At 58.1% G+C, this 24,514-nt stretch overlaps 2 protein-coding genes across 4 annotated transcripts in view; one reads left to right on the top strand and one right to left on the bottom strand.

Annotated features, from left to right (window-relative positions):
- Positions 1-1,482: 1,482 nt before the first annotated feature.
- LOC129117380 (uncharacterized) lies at positions 1,483-8,868 on the bottom strand. The gene is made up of 3 exons (XM_077190110.1): positions 8,367-8,868; positions 3,663-3,807; positions 1,483-3,513 (listed from the first exon to the last, which is right to left on the bottom strand). The coding sequence occupies exons 2-3, from the start codon at positions 3,751-3,753 to the stop codon at positions 2,309-2,311; spliced, it is 1,296 nt and encodes a 431-aa protein (XP_077046225.1). The 5' UTR covers positions 3,754-3,807; positions 8,367-8,868; the 3' UTR covers positions 1,483-2,308.
- Positions 8,869-13,001: 4,133 nt separating this feature from the next.
- Positions 13,002-24,514, top strand: part of NRBP2 (nuclear receptor binding protein 2) — a 61,073-nt gene continuing 49,560 nt past the window's right edge. For 2 of the 3 annotated variants that reach the window (XM_077190105.1, XM_077190100.1), the window contains exon 1: positions 13,002-13,379. In XM_077190105.1, coding sequence (XP_077046220.1) covers positions 13,263-13,379 — 117 coding nt within the window. In that variant the 5' untranslated portion in view covers positions 13,002-13,262. The remainder of the gene's footprint in view (positions 13,380-24,514) is intronic. The other variant, XM_077190096.1, reaches the window with a different exon arrangement.

Raw genomic sequence — 24,514 nt, 5'->3', positions numbered from 1 at the left:
CTGTGGAGCACAGGGAATGCTCCAGGGCCTGTGGAGCACAGGGAATGCTCCCAGGGAATGCTCCAGGGCCTATGGAACACAGGGAATGCTCCCAGGGAATGCTCCAGGGCCTGTGGAGCACAGGGAATGCTCCCAGGGAATGCTCCCAGGGCCTTTGGAGCACAATGGATGCTCCAGGGCCTGTGGAGCACAGGGAATGCTCCAGGGCCTGTGGAACACAGGGAATGCTCCCAGGGAATGCTCCCAGGGAATGCTCCCAGGGCCTTTGGAGCACAGGGAATGCTCCAGGGCCTATGGAACACAGGGAATGCTCCCAGGGAATGCTCCCAGGGCCTGTGGAGCACAGGGAGTGCTCCCAGGGAATGCTCCCAGGGCCTGTGGAACACAGGGAATGCTCCCAGGGAATGCTCTCAGGGCCTGTGGAACACAGGGAATGCTCCCAGGGAATGCTCCAGGGCCTGTGGAGCACAGGGAATGCTCCCAGGGAAGGCTCCCAGGGAATGCTCCCAGGGCCTGTGGAACACAGGGAATGCTCCCAGGGAATGCTCCAGGGCCTGTGGAACACAGGGAATGCTCCAGGGCCTGTGGAGCACAGGGAATGCTCCAGGGCCTGTGGAGCACAGGGAATGCTCCCAGGGAATGCTCCCAGGGCCTCTGGAGCACAGGGAATGCTCCCAGGGAATGCTCCCAGGGCCTATGGAACACAGGGAATGCTCCCAGGGAATGCTCCCAGGAGCTGCAGAGGGCCGGGGGTGGCAGCAGGGGCTGGCACAAACCAGGTGTCCTTTGTGCGTGACAGCCACAGGCAATGGGCACAGTCCGACAGCTGTGCACAAAATGCAGGCATTCTGCCCCAAATTCCAACAGCTGTGCCCAAACTCCAGCCAGCCTGCCCCAAATTCCAACCAGCTGTGCCCAAAATCCAATCCCTCTGCCCCAAATTCCAACCAGCTGTGCCCAAAATCCAATCCCTCTGCCCCAGATTCCAACCAGCTGTGCCCAAAATCCAATCCCTCTGCCCCAGATTCCAACCAGCTGTCCTGTGCTGGTGTTCTCCTCGTGTCCTTCAGCCTGTGATGATGGTCCTGTGGTGTCCCTCAGCCCATGGTGGGGGTCCCCTGGTGTCCCTCAGTGGTGGCCTGTTCATGCCCTGTCCATGTTCTGTCCATGTTCTGTCCGTGTTCTGTCCATGTTCTGTCCATGCTCTGTCCGTGTTCTGTCCATGCTCTGTCCATGTTCTGTCCGTGTTCTGTCCATGTTCTGTCCATGCTCTGTCCGTGTTCTGTCCGTGTTCTGTCCGTGTTCTGTCCGTGCTCTGTCCGTGTTCTGTCCATGTTCTGTCCATGCTCTGTCCGTGTTCTGTCCGTGTTCTGTCCGTGTTCTGTCCATGTTCTGTCCGTGTTCTGTCCATGCCCTGTCAGTGCCCCCGAGGCGATTTTGGCCACCCCATTTCAGCCACCTCCAGCCTGTGAAAATCGCCAATCACTTGTATTAAAAATTTTAACAGTTTATTAGTAATAAAATGGTTATAAAAATAGTAACACAATTAGAGTAACAAAAATTTGGACAATTAGGATTAGGACAATATGAGACAATAAAAACAAAGAGTTACAGACAGTCCAGGTACCTCTTTCTGGATAAAATAAGCCTGAAAAAGGATCCACATTAACAGAGGATTAACCCTTAAAAGCAACAGCCTGTTGCATATTCATGCACCTCATCCATGATGCATAAATTCCATTCAAACACAGGATTCTGGCTGGGCAGTGTCAGCTTCTTCCTCTGAATCCTAACAGCGCCTTCGAGGCAGGAAGAAGTTCATTTCTTCTGATAATGGGGCAATAAATTCTCTTTCTCTGAAAGATTCAGGTGTCCTGTGGCTGCTGTCTCGCTGCGAGTTCTTTCTTTTTAAAAAGAGTATCCTACATAGCATCGTTTCTATTTTAACATTTTTTATAACCTAAAACCATATTTAACACAGTACTTAAGAGAATTAATACAGCATTACTTTCTAACACAACACATATAATATTCATTTGAATATTTGCGAAAAGCCAATGATAAAATACACGCATTTTTCACACTCGGGGGTCAGATCCGTGTTCACCCAGCGCCGATCCCGGGCTCCACGCTGACCTCTTTGGCTGTGGTGGTTTTTGACGACCGAAATTCGGTCTACGCGGACAAATTAATGAATCTCTGCTAAGTTTTCTTCCAAGTTTGGCTCTCGGTTTGATCATTTATAACAACCTGCTGACACCTGCGGGCTCCAGGTGATGCTGCAGGTGAGGAGCTGCGGGCAGGGCAGTCACAGCCCGGCGGAGCTCAGACACACAAACCCATCCTTCGGACCGACAGACAGACGGACGGACGGACGGACGGACGGAGCGGCAGCAGGACGCTTGCCAGAACCACGGAGCCGCTTTGGCACGGAGCGGGCCGGGCAGCGGCAGCGCACGACAGCCCCGCAGCCCGGCCCCATCATCAAACGCGGCTGAAAACGGGCACGGACCCAGCGGGGCCCCCGGGCAGCGAGAGGGGAAGGGAGGCAGGGGAGACCCCCCGGGCCCGGCTGCTCCCGGCCCCGCGGAGCCAGCGCAGGGAAAGGAACGGGGGCTCCGGCTCTGCTGCTCCTGGAGTGCTGGGACCATTGGGCTGGGGGCTCCTGCTGCTCCTGGAGTGCTGGGACCACTGTGCTGGGGGCTCCTGATTCTCCTGGAATGGTGGCACCACCGTGCCAGGGGATCCTGATTCTCCTGGAATGCTGGGACCATTGGGCTGGGGGCTCCTGATTCTCCTGGAGTGCTGGGACCACTGTGCTGGGGGCTCCTGACTCTCCTGGAATGCTGGGACCATTGGGCTGGGGGCTCCTGATTCTCCTGGAGTGCTGGGACCACCGTGCTGGGGGCTCCTGCTGCTCCTGGAATGGTGGCACCACCGTGCTGGGGGCTCCTGATTCTCCTGGAGTGCTGGGGCCATTGGGCTGGGGGCTCCTGATTCTCCTGGAGTGCTGGGACCATTGGGCCGGGGGCTCCTGATTCTCCTGGAGTGCTGGGACCACTGTGCTGGGGGCTCCTGACTCTCCTGGAATGGTGGGACCACCAGGCTGGGGGCTCCTGATTCTCCTGGAATGCTGGGACCATTGGGCCAGGGGCTCTGGCTCTGCTGCTCCTGGAGTGCTGGGACCACCGGGCTGGGGGCTCCTGCTGCTCCTGGAATGGTGGGACCATTGGGCTGGGGGCTCCTGATTCTCCTGGAGTGCTGGGACCACCGGGCTGGGGGCTCCTGATTCTCCTGGAGTGCTGGGACCATTGGGCTGGGGGCTCCTGATTCTCTTGGAGTGCTGGGACCATTGGGCTGGGGGCTCCTGATTCTCCTGGAATGGTGGCACCACCGTGCTGGGGGCTCCTGATTCGCCTGGAGTGCTGGGACCATTGGGCTGGGGGCTCCTGATTCGCCTGGAGTGCTGGAACCATTGGGGTGGGGGCTCCTGCTGCTCCTGGATCTGTGCTCCTGTTATGAGTGGAAGAAGAGTTGTCCATTTTTCAAAGGTTGCAGAGTTCACAAGCTAAGCCAATTGCTGCCAAGCTGGAGTTCTAACTGCTTGTTGTTAATAATTTCATGCTGTAATCCCCTGCTGTTAATGGTTTTCCTTTAATTACCTGCTGTTGGTGGTGAGAAATCCCCTTTGTCCAGCATCCCCCTGCTGCTTCCTGGGAAATGGCACCCAGGACTGTGAGGAGAAGGTGACATCGGGGCTGGCAGGCGAATGAGGGAACCCCGCACCAAATCCCGCAGGAAAAACCCCTAAAACCAACGAGCCACCACAGACTTGAGAGACTGAAGTGATGTCTGGAGGTGAGGAACAGAACCCGGTGTCCGCTGAGATCCTCTCTACCCCTCACCTTGAGCTCAGAGATGTCAGCTGGAAGGAAGAGCTCGAGTGTCAAGCTCAGGATCCAGGAATCCCCTGCTGCTCTCGTGGGGATGGAGCACCCAGCCCTGCCTGCAGATCAGAGGGCGCAGCTGCAATTTCCCTCCTCCTCCTCCTCCTCCTCCTCCTCCTCCTCCTCTGTGCCACTCCTGGGAGCAGTGGTGGCCTCTGTGTGTGTGTGACCCGTCGGGTCTCCCCACCCAAGCTGGTTTATAATGAAGGCATTCAAAAGGTGAAAGATCTCCTGCCCTGTTTATTCCAGGAGCGCTGGGCCGGGCTGGGGGGGTCCCACCGTGCCAGGCTGTGCCCCCCAACCCCAGGGCCTGCAGAGGTGCCAGGAGGGGAAAAACAGAGGGGCCTGAGAGGGGCTTGGGAGTGGCCACGGGCTCGGCCAGCTCAGGGCACATCCAGGGGGATCCACAGCTGGGACCCCGTTAAATAACGAGGAGTCATTATAACCCCTGTTAAATAATGAGGAGTCATTATAACACCTGTTAAATAATGAGGAGTCATTAAATAATGAGGAGTCATTATAACCCTTGTTAAATAATGAGGAGTCATTATAACCCCTGGAAAATAATGAAGAGTTATTATAGCCCCTGTTAAATAACGAGGAGTTATTATAACCCCTGTTAAATAATGAGGAGTTATTATAACCCTTGTTAAATAACGGGGAGTCATTATAATCCCCATTAAATAACGAGGCATTATTATAACCCTTGTTAAATAACGAGGAGTTATTATAACTCCTGTTAAATAATGAGGAGTTATTATAACCCTCATTAAATAACACCAGGAGTTATTATAACCCTCATTAAATAACATCAGGAGTTATTATAACCCTCATTAAATAACACCAGGAGTTATTATACCCCCCGTTAAATAATGCAGGAGCTGCAGGGTGGCTGCACAGCCCTGTGGGGTCACCCCTGCTCGCCCCAGGTGTGGGGTCACCCCTGCTCACCCCAGTGTGGGGTTTTGGAGCTCACCCCAGGTGTGGGGTTTTGGAGCCCCTGCTCACCCCAGTGTGGGGTTTTGGAGCTCACCCCAGTGTGGGGTTTTGGAGCCCCTGCTCACCCCAGGTGTGGGGTTTTGGAGCCCCTGCTCACCCCAGTGTGGGGTCACCCCCCCTGCTCACCCCAGTGTGGGGTTTTGGAGCCCCTGCTCACCCCAGGTGTGGGGTTTTGGAGCTCACCCCAGGTGTGGGGTCACCCCTGCTCACCCCAGTGTGGGGTTTTGGAGCCCCTGCACCTGCCAGCCCTGCAGGGTTGGCAGCACCAGGAGCTCCAGAGGTCCCCAGCCCTGGAGGGAGCCGTGCCCGGGGCACCTGGGGACAGGGGTGACAGGGTGACAGGAGCCCTGGCTCCAGCCTCTGAGGGGTGACAAGGGGACAGAGGGACAGGGATGACAAGGGTGACAGGGATGACAGGGGTGACAGGAGTGACAGGGTGAAAGGGTTACAAGGGTTACAAGGGTGACAGGGTGACAGGGGCACAGGGTTACAGGGGTGACAGGGTGACAGGGGGACAGGGGTGACAGGGGTGACAGGGTGACAGGGATGACAGGAGTGACAGGGTGACAGGGTTACAGGGGTGACAGGGGGACAGGGGTGACAGGGGTGACAGGGGGACAGGGTGACAGGGGGACAGGTGTGATAGAGGTGACATGGTGACAAGGGTGACAGGGATGACAGGGATGACAGGGTGACAAGGGTGAGAGGGGTGACAGGGTGACAGGGGTGACAGGGGGAGAGGGGTGTCAGGGATGACAGGGGTGACAGGGTGACAAGGGGGACAGGGGTGACGGGTTACAGGGTGACAGGGATCACAGGGATCACAGGGGTGACAGGGGTGACAGCAGGACAAGGGTTACAGGGTGACAAGGGTGACAGGGGTGACAGGGGTTACAGGGATGACAGGGGGACAAGGGTTACAGGGTGACAGAGGTGACAGGGGGACAGGGGTGACAAGGGTTACAGGGGTGACAGGGATGACAGAGTGACAAGGGTGACAGGAGTGACAGGGGTGACAGGAATGACAGGAGTGACAGGGTGACAGGGATGACAGGGTGACAGGGGTGACAGGGGTTACAGGGGTGACAGGGTGACAGGGTTACAGGGGTGACAGGGGTGACAGGGGTGACAGGGGGACAGGGGGACAGGGATGACAGGGGGACAGGGTTACAGGGTGACAGGGGGACAAGGGTTACAGGGTGACAGGGGGACAGGGATTACAGGGGTGACAGGGGCACAGGGTTACAGGGGTGACAGGGGTGACAGGGATGACAGGGGGACAAGGGGACAGGGTGACAGGGTGACAGGGGTTAAAGGGTGACAGGGGTGACAGGGGTGACAGGAGTGACAGGGTGACAGGGGTGAGAGGGTGACAGGAGCCCCAGCTCCACCCTCCGAGTGCCCTTGCCCCTGCCCTGCAGACAGAACTCGCCCCCAAATCCCAAATCCCAAATCCCAGATCCCAAATCCCAAATCCCAAATCCCAAATCCTGCCCACCTCCCACGCGCTCCAGTCCTGGATGGAAACCAAACCCTGGAACTTTGCACCCATAATCCCCGTGCTGAGCTCCTCAGGCAGGAGCTCCAGGCTGCTCCTGTGCTCGGGGCAGCCAGGCAGGAGCTGAGTGTGAAAAATGTGTATTTTATAATTGGCTTTTCCCAAATATTCAAATGAATATTGTATGTGTTGTGTTAGAAAGCTGTGCTGTGTTAATTCTCTTAAGTACTGTGTTAAATATGGTTTTAGGTTATAACTAAATGTTAAAATAGAAACCATGCTATGTAGGATACTTTTATAGAGAGCTCGCACCAGATAGCAGCCACAGGACACCTGAATCTTTCTGAGAAAGGGAATTTATTGCCCCATTATCAGAAGAAAGGAACTTCTTCCTGCCTCGAAGGCGCTGTCAGGATTCAGAGGAAGAAGCTGACACTGCCCAGCCAGAATCCTGTGTTTGAATGGAATTTATGCATCATGGATGAGGTGCATGAATATGCAACAGGCTGTTGCTTTTAAGGGTTAATCCTCTGTTAACGTGGGTCCTTTTTCGGGCTTATTTTGCCCAGAAAGAGGTACCTGGACTGTCTGTAACTCTTTGTTTTTATTGTCTCGTATTGTCCTAATTCAAATTGTCCAAATTATTACTACTCTAATTATATGTTAAAAACGCCAATCACTTGTTTTAAAATTTTTAAAAGATTAATAGTAATAAAATGGTTATAAAAATAGTAATACAATTAGAGTAATAATAATTTGGACAATTTGAATTAGGACAATATGACACAATAAAAACAAAGAGTTACGGACGTCCAGGTACCTTTTTCTGGGCAAAATAAGCCCGAAAAAGGCCCCACGTTAACAGAGGATTAACCCTTAAAAGCAACAGCCTGTTGTATATTCATGCACCTCATCCATGGTGCATAAATTCCATTCAAACACAGGATTCTGGCTGGGCAGTGTCAGCTTCTTCCTCCAAATCCTGACAGCGCCTTCGAGGCGGGAAGAAGTTCCTTTCTTGTGATAATGAGCAATAAATTCTCTTTCTCTGAAAGATTCAGGTGTCCTGTGGCCGCTATCTCGCTGTGAGTCCTTTATTTTTAAAAACAGTCTCCTACATAGCATGGTTTCTATTTTAACAATTTTTATAACCTAAAACCATATTTAACACAGTACTTAAGAGAATTAATACAGCATTACTTTCTAACACAACACATATAATATTCACTTGAATATTTGCGAAAAGCCAACCATAAAACACACGCATTTTTCACAGATGTGCCCCCGCTGTGGGTCCCAACACACAGGGGACCCCCAGAGACGCCCTGAAGACCAAATCCTTGCGCCACCCGGCTGGGAGCAGCTCAGACCTGAGCCCAGGGGTGCCCCTGCTCCCCATTTCCCCCAGGGCACCCCGAGAGGAGCGGCCCGAGGAGCTGAGCAGGGACCGGGCTGTGCTCCAGCGGCTGCAGCTCCCGGCCATCCACAGCAGGAGCCTCTGGAGCCACAGGGGCTGCAGCCGAGACTCTGCTTAATAGCGCTCAATCAATTTCCCTGCCGCAAATTCGCCTAATGGCTTTTTAAAACCCCTTTCAAATCAGCTGCAAGCGCCCTGGGGCAACGAATTCCGCTGCTACCACGCGGAGCACTCAGCCCAGGGAACAGCAGAGATTTCCCTGCCCTGAGCACTCAGCCCAGAAAACAGCAGAGATTTCCCTGCTCCGAACACTCAGCCCAGGGAACAGCAGAGATTTCCCTGCTCCGAACACTCAGCCCAGGGAACAGCAGAGATTTCCCTGCTCCGAACACTCAGCCCAGGGAACAGCAGAGATTTCCCTGCCCTGAGCACTCAGCCCAGGGAACAGCAGAGATTTCCCTGCCCTGAGCACTCACCTGCAGGAACAGCAGAGATTTGCACTCACCTGCAGGAACAGCAGAGATTTCCCTGCTCTGAGCACTCACCTGCAGGAACAGCAGAGATTTCCCTGCTCCGAGCATTCACCTGCAGGAACAGCAGAGATTTGCACTCACCTGCAGGAGCAGCAGAGATTTCCCTGCTCCTTGTGCTCCACAGCTCCATGGGGCTCCCAGCTGCCTCCCTGTGTGCAGTGACACACCTGGGAGCACAGGCAGGACAGGTGAGCTCACCTGTGCTCCCCAGTGATGGAGCAGGGAGCTGCAGAGCAGAGCAGAGCTGTGGGACCCTGAGGAGCCTCTCCCTGTGCCCTCCCCGTGTGCAGTGACACACCTGGGAGGAGCAGGCAGGGCAGGTGAGGTCACCTGTGCTGTCCAGTGAGAGAAGAGGGAGCTGGAGAGGGGAGGTGAGGTCTGGAACAGCCAGGAGCCCCTCCCTGTGCCCTCCTGTGTGCAGTGACACACCTGGGAGCACAGGCAGGACAGGTGAGCTCACCTGTGCTGTCCAGTGATGGAACAGGGAGCTGCAGAGCAGAGCAGAGCTGTGGGACCCTGAGGAGCCTCTCCCCGTGCCCTCCCTGTGCTCCAGCCCTGCCCAGGTGCTCTCCCAGCTGAGGAACTGGTTCCACCTGTGCACACCCACCTGTGCCACCCCTCCCTGTGCCACCCGAGCCGGCTTTGGAAGCTGAACCACCCAGAAACTGCGGTGGATCAGCAAACTCGGCCCAGACATTGCTCATCCGCTCATCCCTTTTGGGGGTGCTGGAGGTGCTGAAAAGGCAGCTCCAGGAGGCCAGGAGGGGGTCACAGGGGTGCCACCATTGAGAGATGGAGTCAGACATGGCCAGGAGGGGGACACAGGGGTGCCACCATCGAGAACTGGAGTCAACCATGGCCGGGAGGGGGTCACAGGGGTGGCACCATCGAGAGCTGGAGTCAGACACGGCCAGGAGAGGGTCACAGGGGTGGCACCATCGAGAGCTGGAGTCAGACATGGCCAGGAGAGGGTCACAGGGGTGCCACCATTGAGAGCTGGAGTCAACCACGGCCAGGAGGGGGTGACAGGGGTGTCACCAAGAGCCAGGAGCAGTCAGCCATGAGATGTCACAGAGGGGCCATCGAGGCTGGGAGGTGGCCCCAGGGGTGTCACTGACAGCTGGAGGCAGCCACGGCCACAAGAGGGTCACAGGGGTGGCACTGGGGGCTGGGAGGGGTCACAGGGGTGCCACCATGGAGAACTGGAGTCAGACACGGCCATGAGAGGGTCCCAGGGGTGGCACTGGGGGCTGGAGTGAGTTTGCCATGGCCAGAAGGGGATCACAGCAGTGCCACCATGGAGAGCTGGAGTCAGACACAGCCAGGAAGGGTCCCAGGGGTGGCACTGGGAGCTGGAGTGAGCTGAGGCCAGGAGGTGGCCCCAGGGCTGCCCTCAGGAGCTGGAATCAGCCGAGGCTGGGAGGGGGACACAGGGGTGCCACCATCAAGAGCTGGATGCAGCCACAGCCAGGAGAGGGTCACAGGGGTCCCATTGAGGCTCAGAGATGGTCCCAGGGAACTGGAGCCAACTGAGGCTGGGAGGGGGTCACAGGGGTGGCACTGGGCGCTGGAATCAGCCAAAGTCAGCTGGGAGAGATGGTCACATCCTGAGCTGGAATCAGCTGAGGTCGGGAGGCGGTCACAGGGCTGCCATCGAGGCTGGGAGGGGGTCACAGGGGTGCCACCATGGAGAGCTGGGGTGAGCCGAGGCTGGGAAGGGTCTCAGGGCTGCCACAGGAGCTGGAGTGAGTTGGCCATGGCCAGGAGGGGGTGACAGGGCTGCCATCGAGGCCTGGAGGGGGTCACAGGGGTGGCACTGGGAGCTGGGAGCAGTCAGCCATGGCCAGGAGGGGGTGACAGGGGTGCCATGGAGGCCAGGAGGGGTCACAGGGGTGCCACCATCGAGAGCTGGGGTGAGCTGAGGCTGGGAAGGGTCACAGGGGTGGCATCGAGGCCAGGAGGGGTCACAGGGGTGGCACTGGGAGCTGGGAGCAGTCAGCCATGGCCAGGAGATGGTCACAAGGGTCCCATCAGGAGCTGGAGTGAGCCACGGCCGGGAGGTGGCCCCGGGGCTGCCATCGAGGCCGGGAGGTGTCCCCAGGGCTGCCATCGAGGCCAGGAGGTGGCCCCGGGGCTGCCATCGAGGCCAGGAGGTGGCCCCGGGGCTGCCAGCGAGGCCGGGAGGTGGCCCCAGGGCTGCCATCGAGGCCGGGAGGTGGCCCCGGGGCTGCCAGCGAGGCCGGGAGGTGGCCCCGGGGCGCTGCAGGGGCTCTGGGGATGGGGAAGGTGCCTGGGCGTGGGGCTCGGTTTGTGTTTGGTGACAACATTTCCATCCCTTGGCCTTGAACTCATTCCCAGACTCTGCTGTGATAAGAACCAGGGGCTGGCACCGCTTCCAGCCCCGCCTGGCACACAGGGGACAAGGTGACCCATCCTGGGAGCTCCTGGCACACAGGGGACAAGGTGACCCATCCTGGCAGCTCCTGGCACACAGGGGACAAGGTGACCCAAGGGGAGATCCTGGCACACAGGGGACAAGGTGACCCAGGGGCAGCTCCTGGCACACAGGGGACAAGGTGACCCATCCTGGGAGCTCCTGGCACACAGGGGACAAGGTGACCCACCCTGGGAGCTCCTGGCACACAGGGGACAAGGTGACCCAGGGGGGGCTCCTGGCACACAGGGGACAAGGTGACCCAGGGGCAGCTCCTGGCACCAGGCACTGGGCTGGAACAGGGGCTGGGGGGCACAGAGGGACCTGGGGGTGGCACAGAGGGACCTGGTGGTGGCACAGAGGGACCTGGTGGTGGCCCAGGGGAGGTGGTGGTGACTCAGAGGGACCTGGTGGTGGCACAGGGGGGACCTGGTGGTGGCCCAGAGGGACCCAGTGTTGGCCCAGGGGGACCTGGTGGTGGCCATGGGGGACATAGTGGTGACCCAGTGAGACCTGGTGGTGGCCCAGAGGGACCTGGTGTTGGCCCAGGGGGATCTGGTGTTGGCCCAGGGGACTCGGTGGTGGCCAAGCAGGACCTGATGGTGGCCAAGCAGGACCTGGTGCTGGCCCAGTGAGACCTGGTGGTGGCCCAGGGGACTCGGTGGTAGCTTAGCAGGACATGGTGGTGGCCCAGAAGGACTTCATGGTGGCACAGCAGGACCTGGTGTTGGCCCAGGGGGGACCTGGTGGTGGCCCTGAGGAACCTGATGGTGGCCCAAGGGGACCTGGTGCTGGCCCAAGGGGACCTGCTGGTGACCCAGTGAGACCTGGTGGTGGCCCAGATGGACCTGGTGGTGGCCCAAAGGACTCGGTGGTGGCACAGCAGGACCTGGTGGTGATCCAGTGAGACCTGGTGGTGGCCGTGCAGGACCCGGTGGTGGCCCAGGGGGACCTGGTGGTGGCCCAGGGGGACCTGGTGTTGGCCCTGCAGGACCTGGTGGTGGCCCAGTGAGACCTGGTGCTGCCCAGTGAGACCTGGTGGTGGCCCAGAAGGACTTGATGGTGGCACAGCAGGACCTGGTGGTGACCCAGTGAGACCTGGTGGTGGCCCAGGGGGATCTGGTGTTGGCCCAGGGGACTCAGTGGTGGCCCAGCAGGACCCAGTGGTGGCCGTGCAGGACCCGGTGGTGGCCCCCACCAGGACACACCTCCTGCTCCCTTGTCCCGTGCCAGGCCGGGAGGTTGTGGCCATACCTGGCGTGCCCTTCCCGTGTCCCCTCGGTCACCCGGAGCAGCCGCAGCCCGGAGGGGGAGGACGAGCCCGAGCCCCGCCAGGCGCCAGCGCAGCGCGGAAAAAGGGTGGGACGAGGAACGGCCGGGCTAAAAGTAAATGGAGACGGCCAGAAAAAGGAAAAAAAATAACAAAAAACAAACCAAAAATAATCTAACGAGCCAGAGAGCTCCCGGCGGAACGAAAACATCGGCTGGGCGCCGGGTGGGGGCTGGTGCGGAGCTCCCGGGGTGCCCAGGGCCCGGCCAGGGGGTCCCGCAGAGCCCCCGGTACCGGAGCAGGGGCGGCTGCGGGGGACGGGCAGGGAGGGACCCCCGAGATGGGGACAGCGCCGGGCAAGGCAGCCCCAGGGACACGGGGCGGGCCCGGGAACGGGGCTCGGAGGGGTGGGAAGGGAATGGGAACGGGGCTCGGAAGGGGGAACGGGAACGGGGCTCGGAGGGGTGGGAAGGGAACGGGGCTCGGAGGGGTGGGAAGGGAACGGGGCTCGGAGGGGTGGGAAAGGAACGGGGCTCGGAGGGGTGGGAAGGGAACGGGAACGGGGCTCGGAGGGGGGGACGGGAATGGGGCTCGGAGGGGTGGGAAGGGAACGGGGCTCGGAGGGTGGGAAGGGAACGGGGCTCCGAGGGTGGGATGAGCCCCGGGGCCCCGGAGGGGGCAACCGGCGGTTGCTGGGGGGGTGGGGGCAGGACACGGACACGAACCGGACGGCCCCGGGGCGGGTCGAGCCCGGTGCGGGAGCTGCCGGGGGTGCCGGAGCCCCTCCCGGGGATTCAGGAGCCCCTCCCGGGGGTGCGGGAGCTGCCGGGGGTGCGGGAGCCCCTCCCGGCGGGGCGGGGCGTGCGCGGCCGCACGTCCGGAGCGGGGCGGGACGAGACCGGGCCGGCCCCGCACGGCACCGGCGGAGCGCGGCGGGGCTCGGGGCGCTGCGGTGCCGCTCGGCTCCGTTTCGCCGCCTTCGGCTTGGTTCCGTTCGGTTCGCTTCGGTTCGGCGCGCATCAGCGCGGCTCGACGCGGTTCGGAGCGGATCGGGTCGGATCGGGTCGGATTGGATCGGATCTGAGCGGATCGGGTCGGATCTAAGCGGATCAGGTCGGACTTGAGCCCGGCACAGCCGGGCACGGATCGCGGATCGCGGCGGGGATGGCGGTGCCGGAGCCGGACGCGCGGCTGGCGCAGGAGAAGGAGGAGGAGAGCGAGGAGGAGAGCGAGGTGCTGGAGGAGAGTCCCTGCGGCCGCTGGCAGAAGCGCCGCGAGCAGGTGGGAGCCGCGGAACGCCGGGAGACGGGATGGGGATCCCGGGGACGGGGCCACCGGGCCCTGCGGGGCACCGCGAGGGCCGCGGCCGGAGGGCGATGCGGGCAGCGAGTGCCCGGGGGCGGCCGGAGGTGCGGGGAGCCGGGCTCGGTCACGCCTGGCTCGGGTTGTGCCGGTGAGGGAGGCCGAGCTCGCCATGTCACAGCGATTCGTGTCTCGGTGTGGAAAACCGAGCCCGCCGTGTCTCGGTGCGGAAAACCGAGCCCGCCGTGTCTCGGTGTGGAAAACCGAGCCCGCCGTGTCTCGGTGTGGAAAACCGAGCCCGCCGTGTCTCGGTGCGGGGAGAGCCGAGCCCGCCGTGTCTCGGTGTGGAAAACTGAGCCCGCCGTGTCTCGGTGCGGGGAGAGCCGAGCCCGCCGTGTCTCGGTGCGGGGAGAGCCGAGCCCGCCGTGGCTCGGTGCGGGCTGTGCCGGTGCGGGGACCGGGCTCACGGTGCCCAGGGGCCCGATCTCACCGTGCCCAGGTGCCCAAGGACCCGATCTCACCGTGCCCAGGGACCCAATCTCACCGTGCCCAGGTGCCCCGGGACCCGCTCTCACCGTGCCCAGGGGCCCGATCTCACCGTGCCCGGTGCGGCGGCTGCAAGGGCTCAGGTTTCACCGTGCCCTGCTCCGGGGTGTCTGGGGCAGGACTCGGGCTCAGCGTGTCCCGGTACCGGGTTCTGGAGGCCGGGCTCCGGTGTGGGAAGGCCCCGGTGTGGAGAACCGGGCTGTGCCCCGGCTCAGTCCGGGCCCGTCCCGCGGCCCCGGTTCCGGTGGGACCGGCCGTGCGGGCAGTCGGTAACCGCCCCGTGGGGCTCCCGGACGGTTCTGCCGGTCTGAGTCCCGGAGCCGTGCCCGGTGCCAGCCCCACAGGTGGCGGAACGGTGACCCCGGAGCTGCTGCGGGAGCGAGGCCGTGCCGGTCACCGGTGCGGTGCCGGGGCTGCCCCCAGAGCCCACCCCGGGGCTGGAGAGCGCCGTTCCTCCTCTCCAGAGAAGGGGGCAGCTCATCCTCCTGTGCCAGGCTGCAGCACCAGGAGTGCCTCCCCAAAAACGGGGCTGGAGCCACCCTGTCCCTGTCAGGGCCCCCAGAACAGGGAGCAGAGCTGGGGGTGAATCCTGGCCCCAGGCGGGGGCTGGGGGACGGACACGGGGCTGGGGGACAGACAGACCATAGGCACTGTTGGAGCCTGGAGGGGAAAGGCCCATCCAAGGCCAGACCCTTTATCTGCCCCTTATCTCCCCTGTCCCCAAGGCCAGACCCTTTATCTGCCGCTTATCTCCCCTGTCCCCGAGGCCAGACCCTTTATCTGCCTCTTATCTCTCCTGTCCCTGAGGCCAGACCCTTTATCTGCCCCTTATCTCCCCTGTCCCGGTAAAGGACCCGGCCCCAGCGCTCAGCTCAGCCCAGGCCTGAATCTCCCGGCCTGAATTCCCAGGCTGGGCTTTGCTGAGAAGCTGATCACAGCTCCTGGCTGATAAATCAAATCCTCCTGGCTGATCGCAGCTCCAGGCTGATCACAGCTCCTGGGGCTGATCACAGCTCCAGGCTGATCACTGTTCCTGGCTGATCCCTGCTCCAGGTCTGATCCCTGCTCCAGGTCTGATCCCTGCTCCAGGTCTGATCCCTGCTCCTGGGGCTGATCCCTGCTCCTGACTGATCCCTGCTCCTGGGGCTGATCACAGCTCCTGGCTGATAAATCAAATCCTCCTGGCTGATCGCAGCTCCTGGGGCTGATCACAGCTCCAGGCTGATCACAGCTCCAGGCTGATCACTGTTCCTGGCTGATCCCTGCTCCAGGTCTGATCCCTGCTCCAGGTCTGATCCCTGCTCCTGGGGCTGATCCCTGCTCCTGGGGCTGATCACAGCTCCTGGCTGATCACAGCTCCAGGCTGATCACTGTTCCTGGCCCTGCTCCTGGTTGATCACTGCTCCTGGCTGATCCCAGCTCCTGGGGCTGATCACAGCTCTAGGCTGATCCCTGCTCCTGGGGCTGATCCCTGCTCCTGGGGCTGATCACAGCTCCCGGCTGATCACAGCTCCTGGGGCTGATCCCTGCTCCTGGGGCTGATCCCAGCTCCTGACTGATCCCTGCTCCTGGGGCTGATCACAGCTCCTGGCTGATCCCAGCTCCTGGTTGATAATTCCTCCTGGCTGATCATTCCTCCTGGCTGATCCCTGCTCCTGGGGCTGATCCCTGCTCCTGGCTGATCACAGCTCCTGGGGCTGATCACAGCTCCTGGTTGATAATTCCTCCTGGCTGATCCCAGCTCCTGGGGCTGATCCCTGCTCCTGGCTGATCACAGCTCCTGGGGCTGATCCCAGCTCCTGGGGCTGATCACAGCTCCTGGGGCTGATCACAGCTCCTGGCTGATCATTCCTCCTGGCTGATAACTCAAATCCTCCTGGCTGATCACAGCTCCAGGCTGATCCCAGCTCCTGGGGCTGATCCCAGCTCCTGGGGCTGATAACTCAAATCCTCCTGGCTGATTCCTGCTCCTGGCTGATCATTCCTCCAGGCTGATCCCAGCTTCTGGCCGATAATTCCTCCTGGCTGGTAATTCCTCCTGGCTGATCATTCCTCCTGGCTGATCATTCCTCCTGGCCAATAAGCTGCTCTGTCCCTCGGTGCTGCCAGGTGCTTCCACACCCCCTTGCCCCCGTTCCTGCTCCCTCCCCCTCTCTGGAAAACACCTTCCCCACACCACAGGTCAATGGGGCCTGACCCTGCCCCTGCCCCTCGTGAAATGGAGAATATCGAGGAGCTGGAGCACGTTCAGAGACAGGAATGGAGCTGGGCAGGGGCTCAGCCTGGAGCAGAGGAGGCTCAGGGGGCCCTTGTGGCTCTGCACAGCTCCTGACAGGAGGGCACAGCCGGGGGGATTTGGGATCTGATCCCAGGAACAGGGACAGGAGCAGAGGGAACGGCCTCAGGCTGGGCCAGGGGAGCTCAGGGTGGGATATTGGGGAAATTCCTTCAGTCTGCTCTGGCCAAAGAGCAACCTTTAATGGTGAGGATTTCAATGCCAGTGACATTTATTGGTGAGGATTTCAATGCCAGTGATGTTTCATGGTGAGGATTTCAATGCCAGTGGTGTTTAATGGTGAGGATTTCAATGTTGAATGGTGAGGATTTCAATGCCAGTGATGTTTAATGGTGAGGATTTCAATGCCAAACAAACAGTGACATTTATTGGTGAGGATTTCAGTGCCAGTGATGTTTCATGGTGAGGATTTCAATGCCAAACAGTGACATTTATTGGTGAGGATTTCAATGCCAGTGATGTTTCATGGTGAGGATTTCCATGCCAACCATGTTTCATGGTGAGGATTTCATTGCCAAACAGTGACATTTATTGGTGAGGATTTCAGTGCCAGTGGTGTTTAATGGTGAGGATTTCAATGCCAACCATGTTTAATGGTGAGGATTTCAATGTCAGTGATGTTTCATGGTGAGGATTTCAATGCCAAACAGACACATTTAATGGTGAGGATTTCAATGCCAAACAAACAGTGACATTTATTGGTGAGGATTTCAATGTTTAATTGAAATTGCCAAACAGTGACATTTAGTGGTAAGGATTTGAATGCCAACCATGTTTAATGGTGAGGATTTCAATGCCAGCCGTGTTTAATGGTGAGGATTTCAATGCCAAACAAACAATGATATTTATTGGTGAGGATTTCAATGCCAGCCATGTTTCATGGTGAGGATTTCAATGCCAGTGGTGTTTATTGAGGATTTCCATGCTGATTTATGCAGGACCTTTCTGGAGCGGTGCTGCCATGCCCAGACCTGGTCCAGGGTAGGGTGGGGGGGTTCATCCTCCTGTGCAGGTGTGGGACAGGTGGGAACCCCCAGAGCCGTCTCCACACGAGTGCTTTGGGTCCCGGTGCTCTCCATCCCCGGGGCTCTTCCAGCTGGAGCAGGGAAGGGTGGGATGTGCTGCTGAGGGGTGGGAAGGGTGGGATGGCCTTCCCTGGGCATCACAGCTGCTCCAGGAGAGGGCAGGAATGCTCCTGATCACCGGCTGGAGGAAGTTTGTGCAGGAGCTGTGCAGGTTCCCAGGTGTTTGTGATGTGCAGATTCACAGATATTTGTTTGTGCAGATTCACAGGTGTTGGGGAAGATGAAACAGGAAAAGCCTTATCAATGTGATTGTCTGGCAAAAGATTTTGAGAATATGGAAACTATAAGGGAGATTGAAATGAAAGCAAGCTTTGAGATCCCTCAGTTACTGAACAACTGGAAAATAATGGTGTGGCCAGCTGAAGGTGATCCCCTTTTGATGGAACAACACCCTCTGCTCTCAGACAGGCCCAAGGGTCAGAGCAGACCCTACAGCTTGGCAGAAGGGGCCCAAAGAGGAGTTTTTAGGGTTTAAAATGTAACACAGTGTGGTAATGTAGTGATTCTTATAGGCTGTATGGAAATGCTGTAGGATTTGTATCTTGTACTGGATTGGTTAGTGAGAATCAGAATATTCAACACAGAAGAAGATTTATTGTATTGTAATGGGAACTTTGCTCTCTTGTCTTTTACTCTCTTACCCCTTTTGCTCTCCTGTGCTTTTGCTCTCTTTCCCTCTCACCCTCTCTCCCCTCTCTTCTCTCAGCCCTGCTCTGAGCTCTGCCTGGCAGCTCCAGCAGGGCCCTGCCCCAGGCCCTTTGCAATGAACCCCAAGTTCCTCACCTGGCTCCAGAGATCTCTCGTCTCCGTCTGTCCCAACCGTGCTACCCCCTACACACAGGTGTTTGTGCAGATTCCCAGGTGTTTGTGCAGATTCCCAGATGTTTGTGCAGATTCCGAGGTGTTCGTGATGTGCTGATTCCCAGATGTTTGTGCAGGTTCACAGATGGATGTTTGCGCAGATTCCCAGATGTTTGCGCAGATTCCCAGATGTTTGCGCAGATTCCCAGGTGTTTGCGCAGATTCCCAGGTGTTTGTGCAGATGCCCAGGTGTTTGCGCAGATTCCCAGGTGTTTGTGCAGATTCCCAGATGATGTTTGTGCGGATTCCCAGGTATTTGTATGTTCAGATTCCCAGGTGTTTGTATGTTCAGATTCCCAGGTGTTTGTTCGTGCGGGTTCCCAGATGTTTGTGCAGATTCCCAGATGTTCGCGCAGACTCACAGATGTTTGTTTCTGCAGATTCCCAAGTGTTTGTGCAGATTCACTGATATTTGTGCAGATTCCCAGGTGTTTGTGCATTCACAGGTGTACAGATTCCCAGGTGTTTGTTCGTGCAGATTCCCAGGTGTTTGTTCGTGCAGGTTCCCAGGTGTTTGTGCAGATTCTCAAATGTTTCTTTGTGCAGATTCCCAGGTGTTTGTACAGATTCTCAGATGTTTGTTTGTGCAGATTCCCAGGTGTTTGTATGTTCAGATTCCCAGATGTTTGTATGTTCAGATTCCCAGGTGTTTGTTTGTGCAGATTCCCAGGTATTTGTACAGATTCCCAGGTGTTTGTGCAGATTCCCAGCTAGCTAAGAATAGAAAAAGAAAGAATGATAACAAAGGTTTGTGGCTTGGGCTCTCTGTCCGAGCCAGCTGAGCTGTGATTGGCCATTAATTAGAAACAACCACATGAGACCAATCCCAGATTTACCTGTTGCATCCCACACCAGCAGATAATTACTGTTTAAATTTTGTTCCTGAGGCCTCTCAGCTTCCTCTTTTCCTAAGAAAAGGATTTTTCATGAAAAGATGTCTGGGACACTCCTCCTCACATGGAGGAGTCAGATCCCTGTCTCTGATCCAAGAACCCCTGTGAAAAGCGTCCCAGAGGCGCAGCTCCATGGCCCTGGCAGTGTCACAGAGGCTCAGCTCCATGGCCCTGGCAGGGTCAGAGGAGCAGCTCCATGGCCCTGGCAGTGTCACAGGAGCAGCTCCATGGCCCTGGCAGGGTCACAGAGGAGCAGCTCCATGGCCCTGGCAGTGTCACAGGAGCAGCTCCATGGCCCTGGCAGTGTCACAGAGGCGCAGCTCCATGGCCCATGGCCCTGGCAGTGTCACAGAGGAGCAGCTCCATGGCCCATGGCCCTGGCAGTATCACAGAGGAGCAGCTCCATGGCCCTGCAGTGTCACAGAGGAGCAGCTCCATGGCCCTGCAGTGTCACAGAGGAGCAGCTCCATGGCCCTGGCAGGGTCACAGAGGAGCAGCTCCATGGCCCTGGCAGTGTCACAGAGGAGCAGCTCCATGGCCCTGGCAGTGTCACAGAGGAGCAGCTCCATGGCCCTGGCAGTGTCAGAGGAGCAGCTCCATGGCCCTGGCAGTGTCACAGGAGCAGCTCCATGGCCCTGGCAGTGTCCCAGAGGAGCAGCTCCATGGCCCTGGCAGTGTCACAGAGGAGCAGCTCCATGGTCCTGGCAGTGTCACAGAGGAGCAGCTCCATGGCCCTGGCAGTGTCACAGAGGAGCAGCTCCATGGCCCTGGCAGTGTCACAGAGGAGCAGCTCCATGGCCCTGGCAGTGTCACAGGAGCAGCTCCATGGCCCTGGCAGTGTCACAGAGGCTCAGCTCCATGGCCCTGGCAGTGTCACAGGAGCAGCTCCATGGCCCTGGCAGTGTCACAGAGGAGCAGCTCCATGGCCCTGGCAGTGTCACAGAGGAGCAGCTCCATGGCCCTGGCAGTGTCCCAGAGGAGCAGCTCCATGGCCCTGGCAGTGTCACAGAGGAGCAGCTCCATGGCCCTGGCAGTGTCACAGAGGAGCAGCTCCATGGCCCATGGCCCTGGCAGGGTCACAGAGGAGCAGCTCCATGGCCCTGGCAGTGTCACAGAGGAGCAGCTCCATGGCCCTGGCAGGGTCACAGAGGAGCAGCTCCATGGCCCTGGCAGTGTCCCAGAGGAGCAGCTCCATGGCCCTGGCAGTGTCACAGAGGAGCAGCTCCATGGCCCTGGCAGTGTCACAGGAGCAGCTCCATGGCCCTGGCAGTGTCACAGAGGCTCAGCTCCATGGCCCTGGCAGTGTCACAGGAGCAGCTCCATGGCCCTGGCAGTGTCACAGAGGAGCAGCTCCATGGCCCTGGCAGTGTCACAGAGGAGCAGCTCCATGGCCCTGGCAGGGTCACAGAGGAGCAGCTCCATGGCCCTGGCAGTGTCCCAGAGGAGCAGCTCCATGGCCCTGGCAGTGTCCCAGAGGAGCAGCTCCATGGCCCTGGCAGTGTCCCAGAGGAGCAGCTCCATGGCCCTGGCAGTGTCACAGAGGAGCAGCTCCATGGCCCATGGCCCTGGCAGGGTCACAGAGGAGCAGCTCCATGGCCCTGGCAGTGTCACAGAGGAGCAGCTCCATGGCCCTGGCAGTGTCACAGGAGCAGCTCCATGGCCCTGGCAGGGTCACAGAGGAGCAGCTCCATGGCCCTGCAGGGTCACAGAGGAGCAGCTCCATGGCCCTGCAGTGTCACGGAGGAGCAGCTCCATGGCCCTGCAGTGTCACAGGAGCAGCTCCATGGCCCTGGCAGTGTCACAGAGGAGCAGCTCCCTGGCCCATGGTCCTGGCAGTGTCACAGAGGAGCAGCTCCCTGGCCCATGGTCCTGGCAGTGTCACAGAGGAGCAGCTCCATGGTCCTGGCAGCCTCACAGAGGAGCAGCTCCATGGCCCTGGCAGGGTCACAGAGGAGCAGCTCCATGGCCCTGGCAGTGTCCCAGAGGCGCAGCTCCATGGCCCTGGCAGTGTCCCAGAGGAGCAGCTCCATGGCCCTGGCAGTGTCAGAGGAGCAGCTCCATGGCCCTGGCAGTGTCAGAGGAGCAGCTCCATGGCCCTGGCAGTGTCCCAGCCCTGCCCTGCCCTTGCCACAGCTCTGCTGCTGTTTGGGAGCTGCTGCTCACACGCCCTTTCCCACCTGGGAGCACCGGGGCTCTCTCTCAGCCTCGCCTCCGTGGCCTCCTTCGCTTTTCCCATTGCTGTAAATGATCAAATCGCGAGGCAAAATTATCAGAGATTTAGCAAAGATTTATTATTTATTATTAATTTGCGTGTGAGACCCAAGTTCAGTCTTTGAAGCCACCACAGCCAAAGGGACAGCGTCGAGCCCGGGTTCGGTGCTGGCTGAACCTGGATCTGATCCCTGGAGTGTCAGAGCCTCCCCCGTTCATGCTCACGGCTTCGCACGGTGTGAAAAGCGCCAATCACTCGTTTTCAAAATTTTAAAAGTTTAATAGTAATGAGATGGTTATAAAAATAGCAATACAATTAGAGTAATAATAATTCAGACAATTTGGATTAGGACAATATGAGACAATAAAAACAAAGAGTTAGGGACAGTCCAGGTACCTCTTTCTGGGCAAAATAAGCCCCAAAAAGGACCCACATTAACAGAGGATTGACCCTTAAAATCAACAGCCTGTTGCATATTCATACACCTCATCCATGATGCATAAATTCCATTCAAACACAGGATTCTGTCTGGTCATCGTCAACTTCTTCCTCCAATCCTAACAGCACCTTCGAGGCAGGAAGTTCCTTTCTTCTGATAATGGAGCAATAAATTCTCTTTCTCTGAAGGATTCAGGTGTCCTGTGGCTGCTGTCTCGCTGCGAGCCCTTTCTTAAAAAAAGTATCTTACACAGCATCGTTTCTATTTTAACAATTTTTATAACCCAAAACTATATTTAACACACTACTTAAGAGAATTAATACGGCATAACTTTCTAACACAACACATGTAATATTCACTTGAATATTTGCAAAAAGCCAATCATAAAATACACGCATTTTTCACGTGTTCTTATGTTAAAGCATCAATGGTTATCTTAACTTGTGTCCAGGAATTAGTTCAATCTAAATAAACAGCTACTCCCAGCCAGGGTGGTCAAAAGACATGGTTTGGATTTCACAATATTTTATACCATGCATAAATAGCCTGAATTACCCCTGCCACGTATTGCACCACCCGCCCTGGGGAGCGCCAGCAGAAGGGAGACAAAATTGGCTTTTGTGCTCTTGTGGGAGGTTTGTTTGTGCCTCCCTTGGTGTGGGCAGCACTGGGGTGAGCCTGGTCTATCAGTCTGGTTCATCCCTGCTGCTTTGGGGTCCCAGACCCCCAATCTGCCCAGGAAGGGGGGGCTGTGACCAGCGGGAGTTTGCTGCTCCCACCACGTCCGTCCGTCCGTCCGTCTGTCTGTCCGTCTGTCTGTCTGTCCCATTTCCTGGGCTCAGGCTGTGATTTCCACCCCGTCCCCATCCCCATCCCCACCTGTCAGTTCTGCCCCTGTGGGGATGCCCTGGAGCAGCTCTGGGCTCCTGCAGCCCTTCCCTGGGATGGGAGGGCTCAGCTGGGCCCCACAGGTGGAAATTTGGAATTGTTCCTGTGATTTATTCCTCCGAGCCACCCTGGAGCTGGGCCCTGCTCGTGATTCCGCTGCTGCTGCTTCAGTGTGGGATTTGATTTGGGTTTTTGGGGTTAATATCCAAGAATTTAGGGTTAATATCCAAGAATTCAGGATGACATCCAAGAATTTAGGGTTAATATCCAAGAATTCAGGATGACATCCAAGAATTTAGGGTTAATATTCAAGAATTCAGGATGACATCCAAGAATTTAGGGTTAATATCCAAGAATTCAGGATGATATCCAAGAATTTAGGGTTAATATCCAAGAATTCAGGGTGATATCCAAGAATTTAGGGTTAATATCCAAGAAATCAGGATGATATCCAAGAATTTAGGATTAATATCCAAGAATTCAGGGTGATATCCAAGAATTTAGGGTTAATATCCAAGAAATCAGGATGATATCCAAGAATTTAGGATTAATATCCAAGAATTCAGGGTGATATCCAAGAATTTAGGGTCAATATTCGAGAATTTAGGATTATGTCTAAGAATTTAGGGTTAATATCCCTTAAGCTCCCTTCCCACCCAACCCAGTTGGGATCCTGGGATCCCAAGGTGCTGCTGCCTGCCATGGCTCCAGGCTGGGCTTCTGATTCTCAGCACACAAATCCTGTGGGGTGCAGATCTGGGGGGTGAAAGGGAAAAACTGAGCTCTGGACAGATCCTGGAGCCACTGCCAGGGCCTGAAGGGGCTCCAGGAGAGCTGCAGAGGGACTGGGGACAAGGCCTGCAGGGACAGGAGCCAGGGAATGGCTCCCAGTGCCAGAGGGCAGGGCTGGATGAGACATTGGGAATTGGGAATTGTTCCCTGGCAGGGTGGGCAGGGGCTGGGATGGAATTCCCAGAGCAGCTGGGGCTGCCCCTGGAGCCCTGGCAGTGCCCAAGGCCAGGCTGGACATTGGGGTTTGGAGCAGCCTGGGACAGTGGAGGGTGTCCCTGGTCTCATGGAAGGTGTCCATGTCCCATGGAAGGTGTCCATGTCCCATGGAAGGTGTCCCTGGGCCCATGGAAGGTGTCCCTGGGCCCATGGAAGGTGTCCCTGCCCATGGAAGGTGTCCCTGGGCCCATGGAAGGTGTCCCTGCCCATGGAAGGTGTCCCTGGCCCTGTGAAGGTGTCCCTGTTCCCATGGAAGGTGTCCCTGGTCCCATGGAAGGGGTCCCTGCCCATGGAAGGTGTCCCTGGGCCCATGGAAGGTGTCCCTGGTCCTGTGAATGTGTCCCTGCCCACGGAAGGTGTCCCTGGTCCCATGGAGGTGTCCCCGGGCCCATGGAAGGTGTCCCTGCCCCTGTGAAGGTGTCCCTGCCCCTGGAAGGTGTCCCTGCCCATGGAAGGTGTCCATGTCCCATGGAAGGTGTCCCTGGTCCCATGGAAGGTGTCCCTGCCCATGGAAGGTGTCCCTGGCCCTGTGAAGGTGTCCCTGCCCATGGAAGGTGTCCCTGGTCCCATGGAAGGTGTCCCTGGTCCCATGGAAGGTGTCCCTGGCCCTGTGAAGGTGTCCCTGCACATGGAAGGTGTCCCTGGTCCCATGGAAGGTGTCCCTGGCCCTGTGAAGGTGTCCCTGGTCTCATGGAAGGTGTCCCTGCCCATGAAGGTGTCCCTGGGCCCATGGAAGGTGTCCCTGGCCTATGGAAGGTGTCCCTGCCCATGGAAGGTGTCCCTGGTCCCATGGAAGGTGTCCCTGGGCCCATGGAAGGTCTCCCTGCCCATGGAAGGTGTCCCTGGGCCCATGGAAGGTGTCCCTGGTGCCATGGAAGGTTTCCCT

The sequence above is a fragment of the Agelaius phoeniceus genome, chromosome 1, assembly GCF_051311805.1.
Source record: "Agelaius phoeniceus isolate bAgePho1 chromosome 1, bAgePho1.hap1, whole genome shotgun sequence".
In the NCBI taxonomy this organism is placed as follows: Eukaryota; Metazoa; Chordata; class Aves; order Passeriformes; family Icteridae; genus Agelaius; species Agelaius phoeniceus.
The sequence above is the reverse complement of the archived record's forward strand: the minus strand, read 5'-3'. Positions and strand labels throughout refer to the sequence as shown.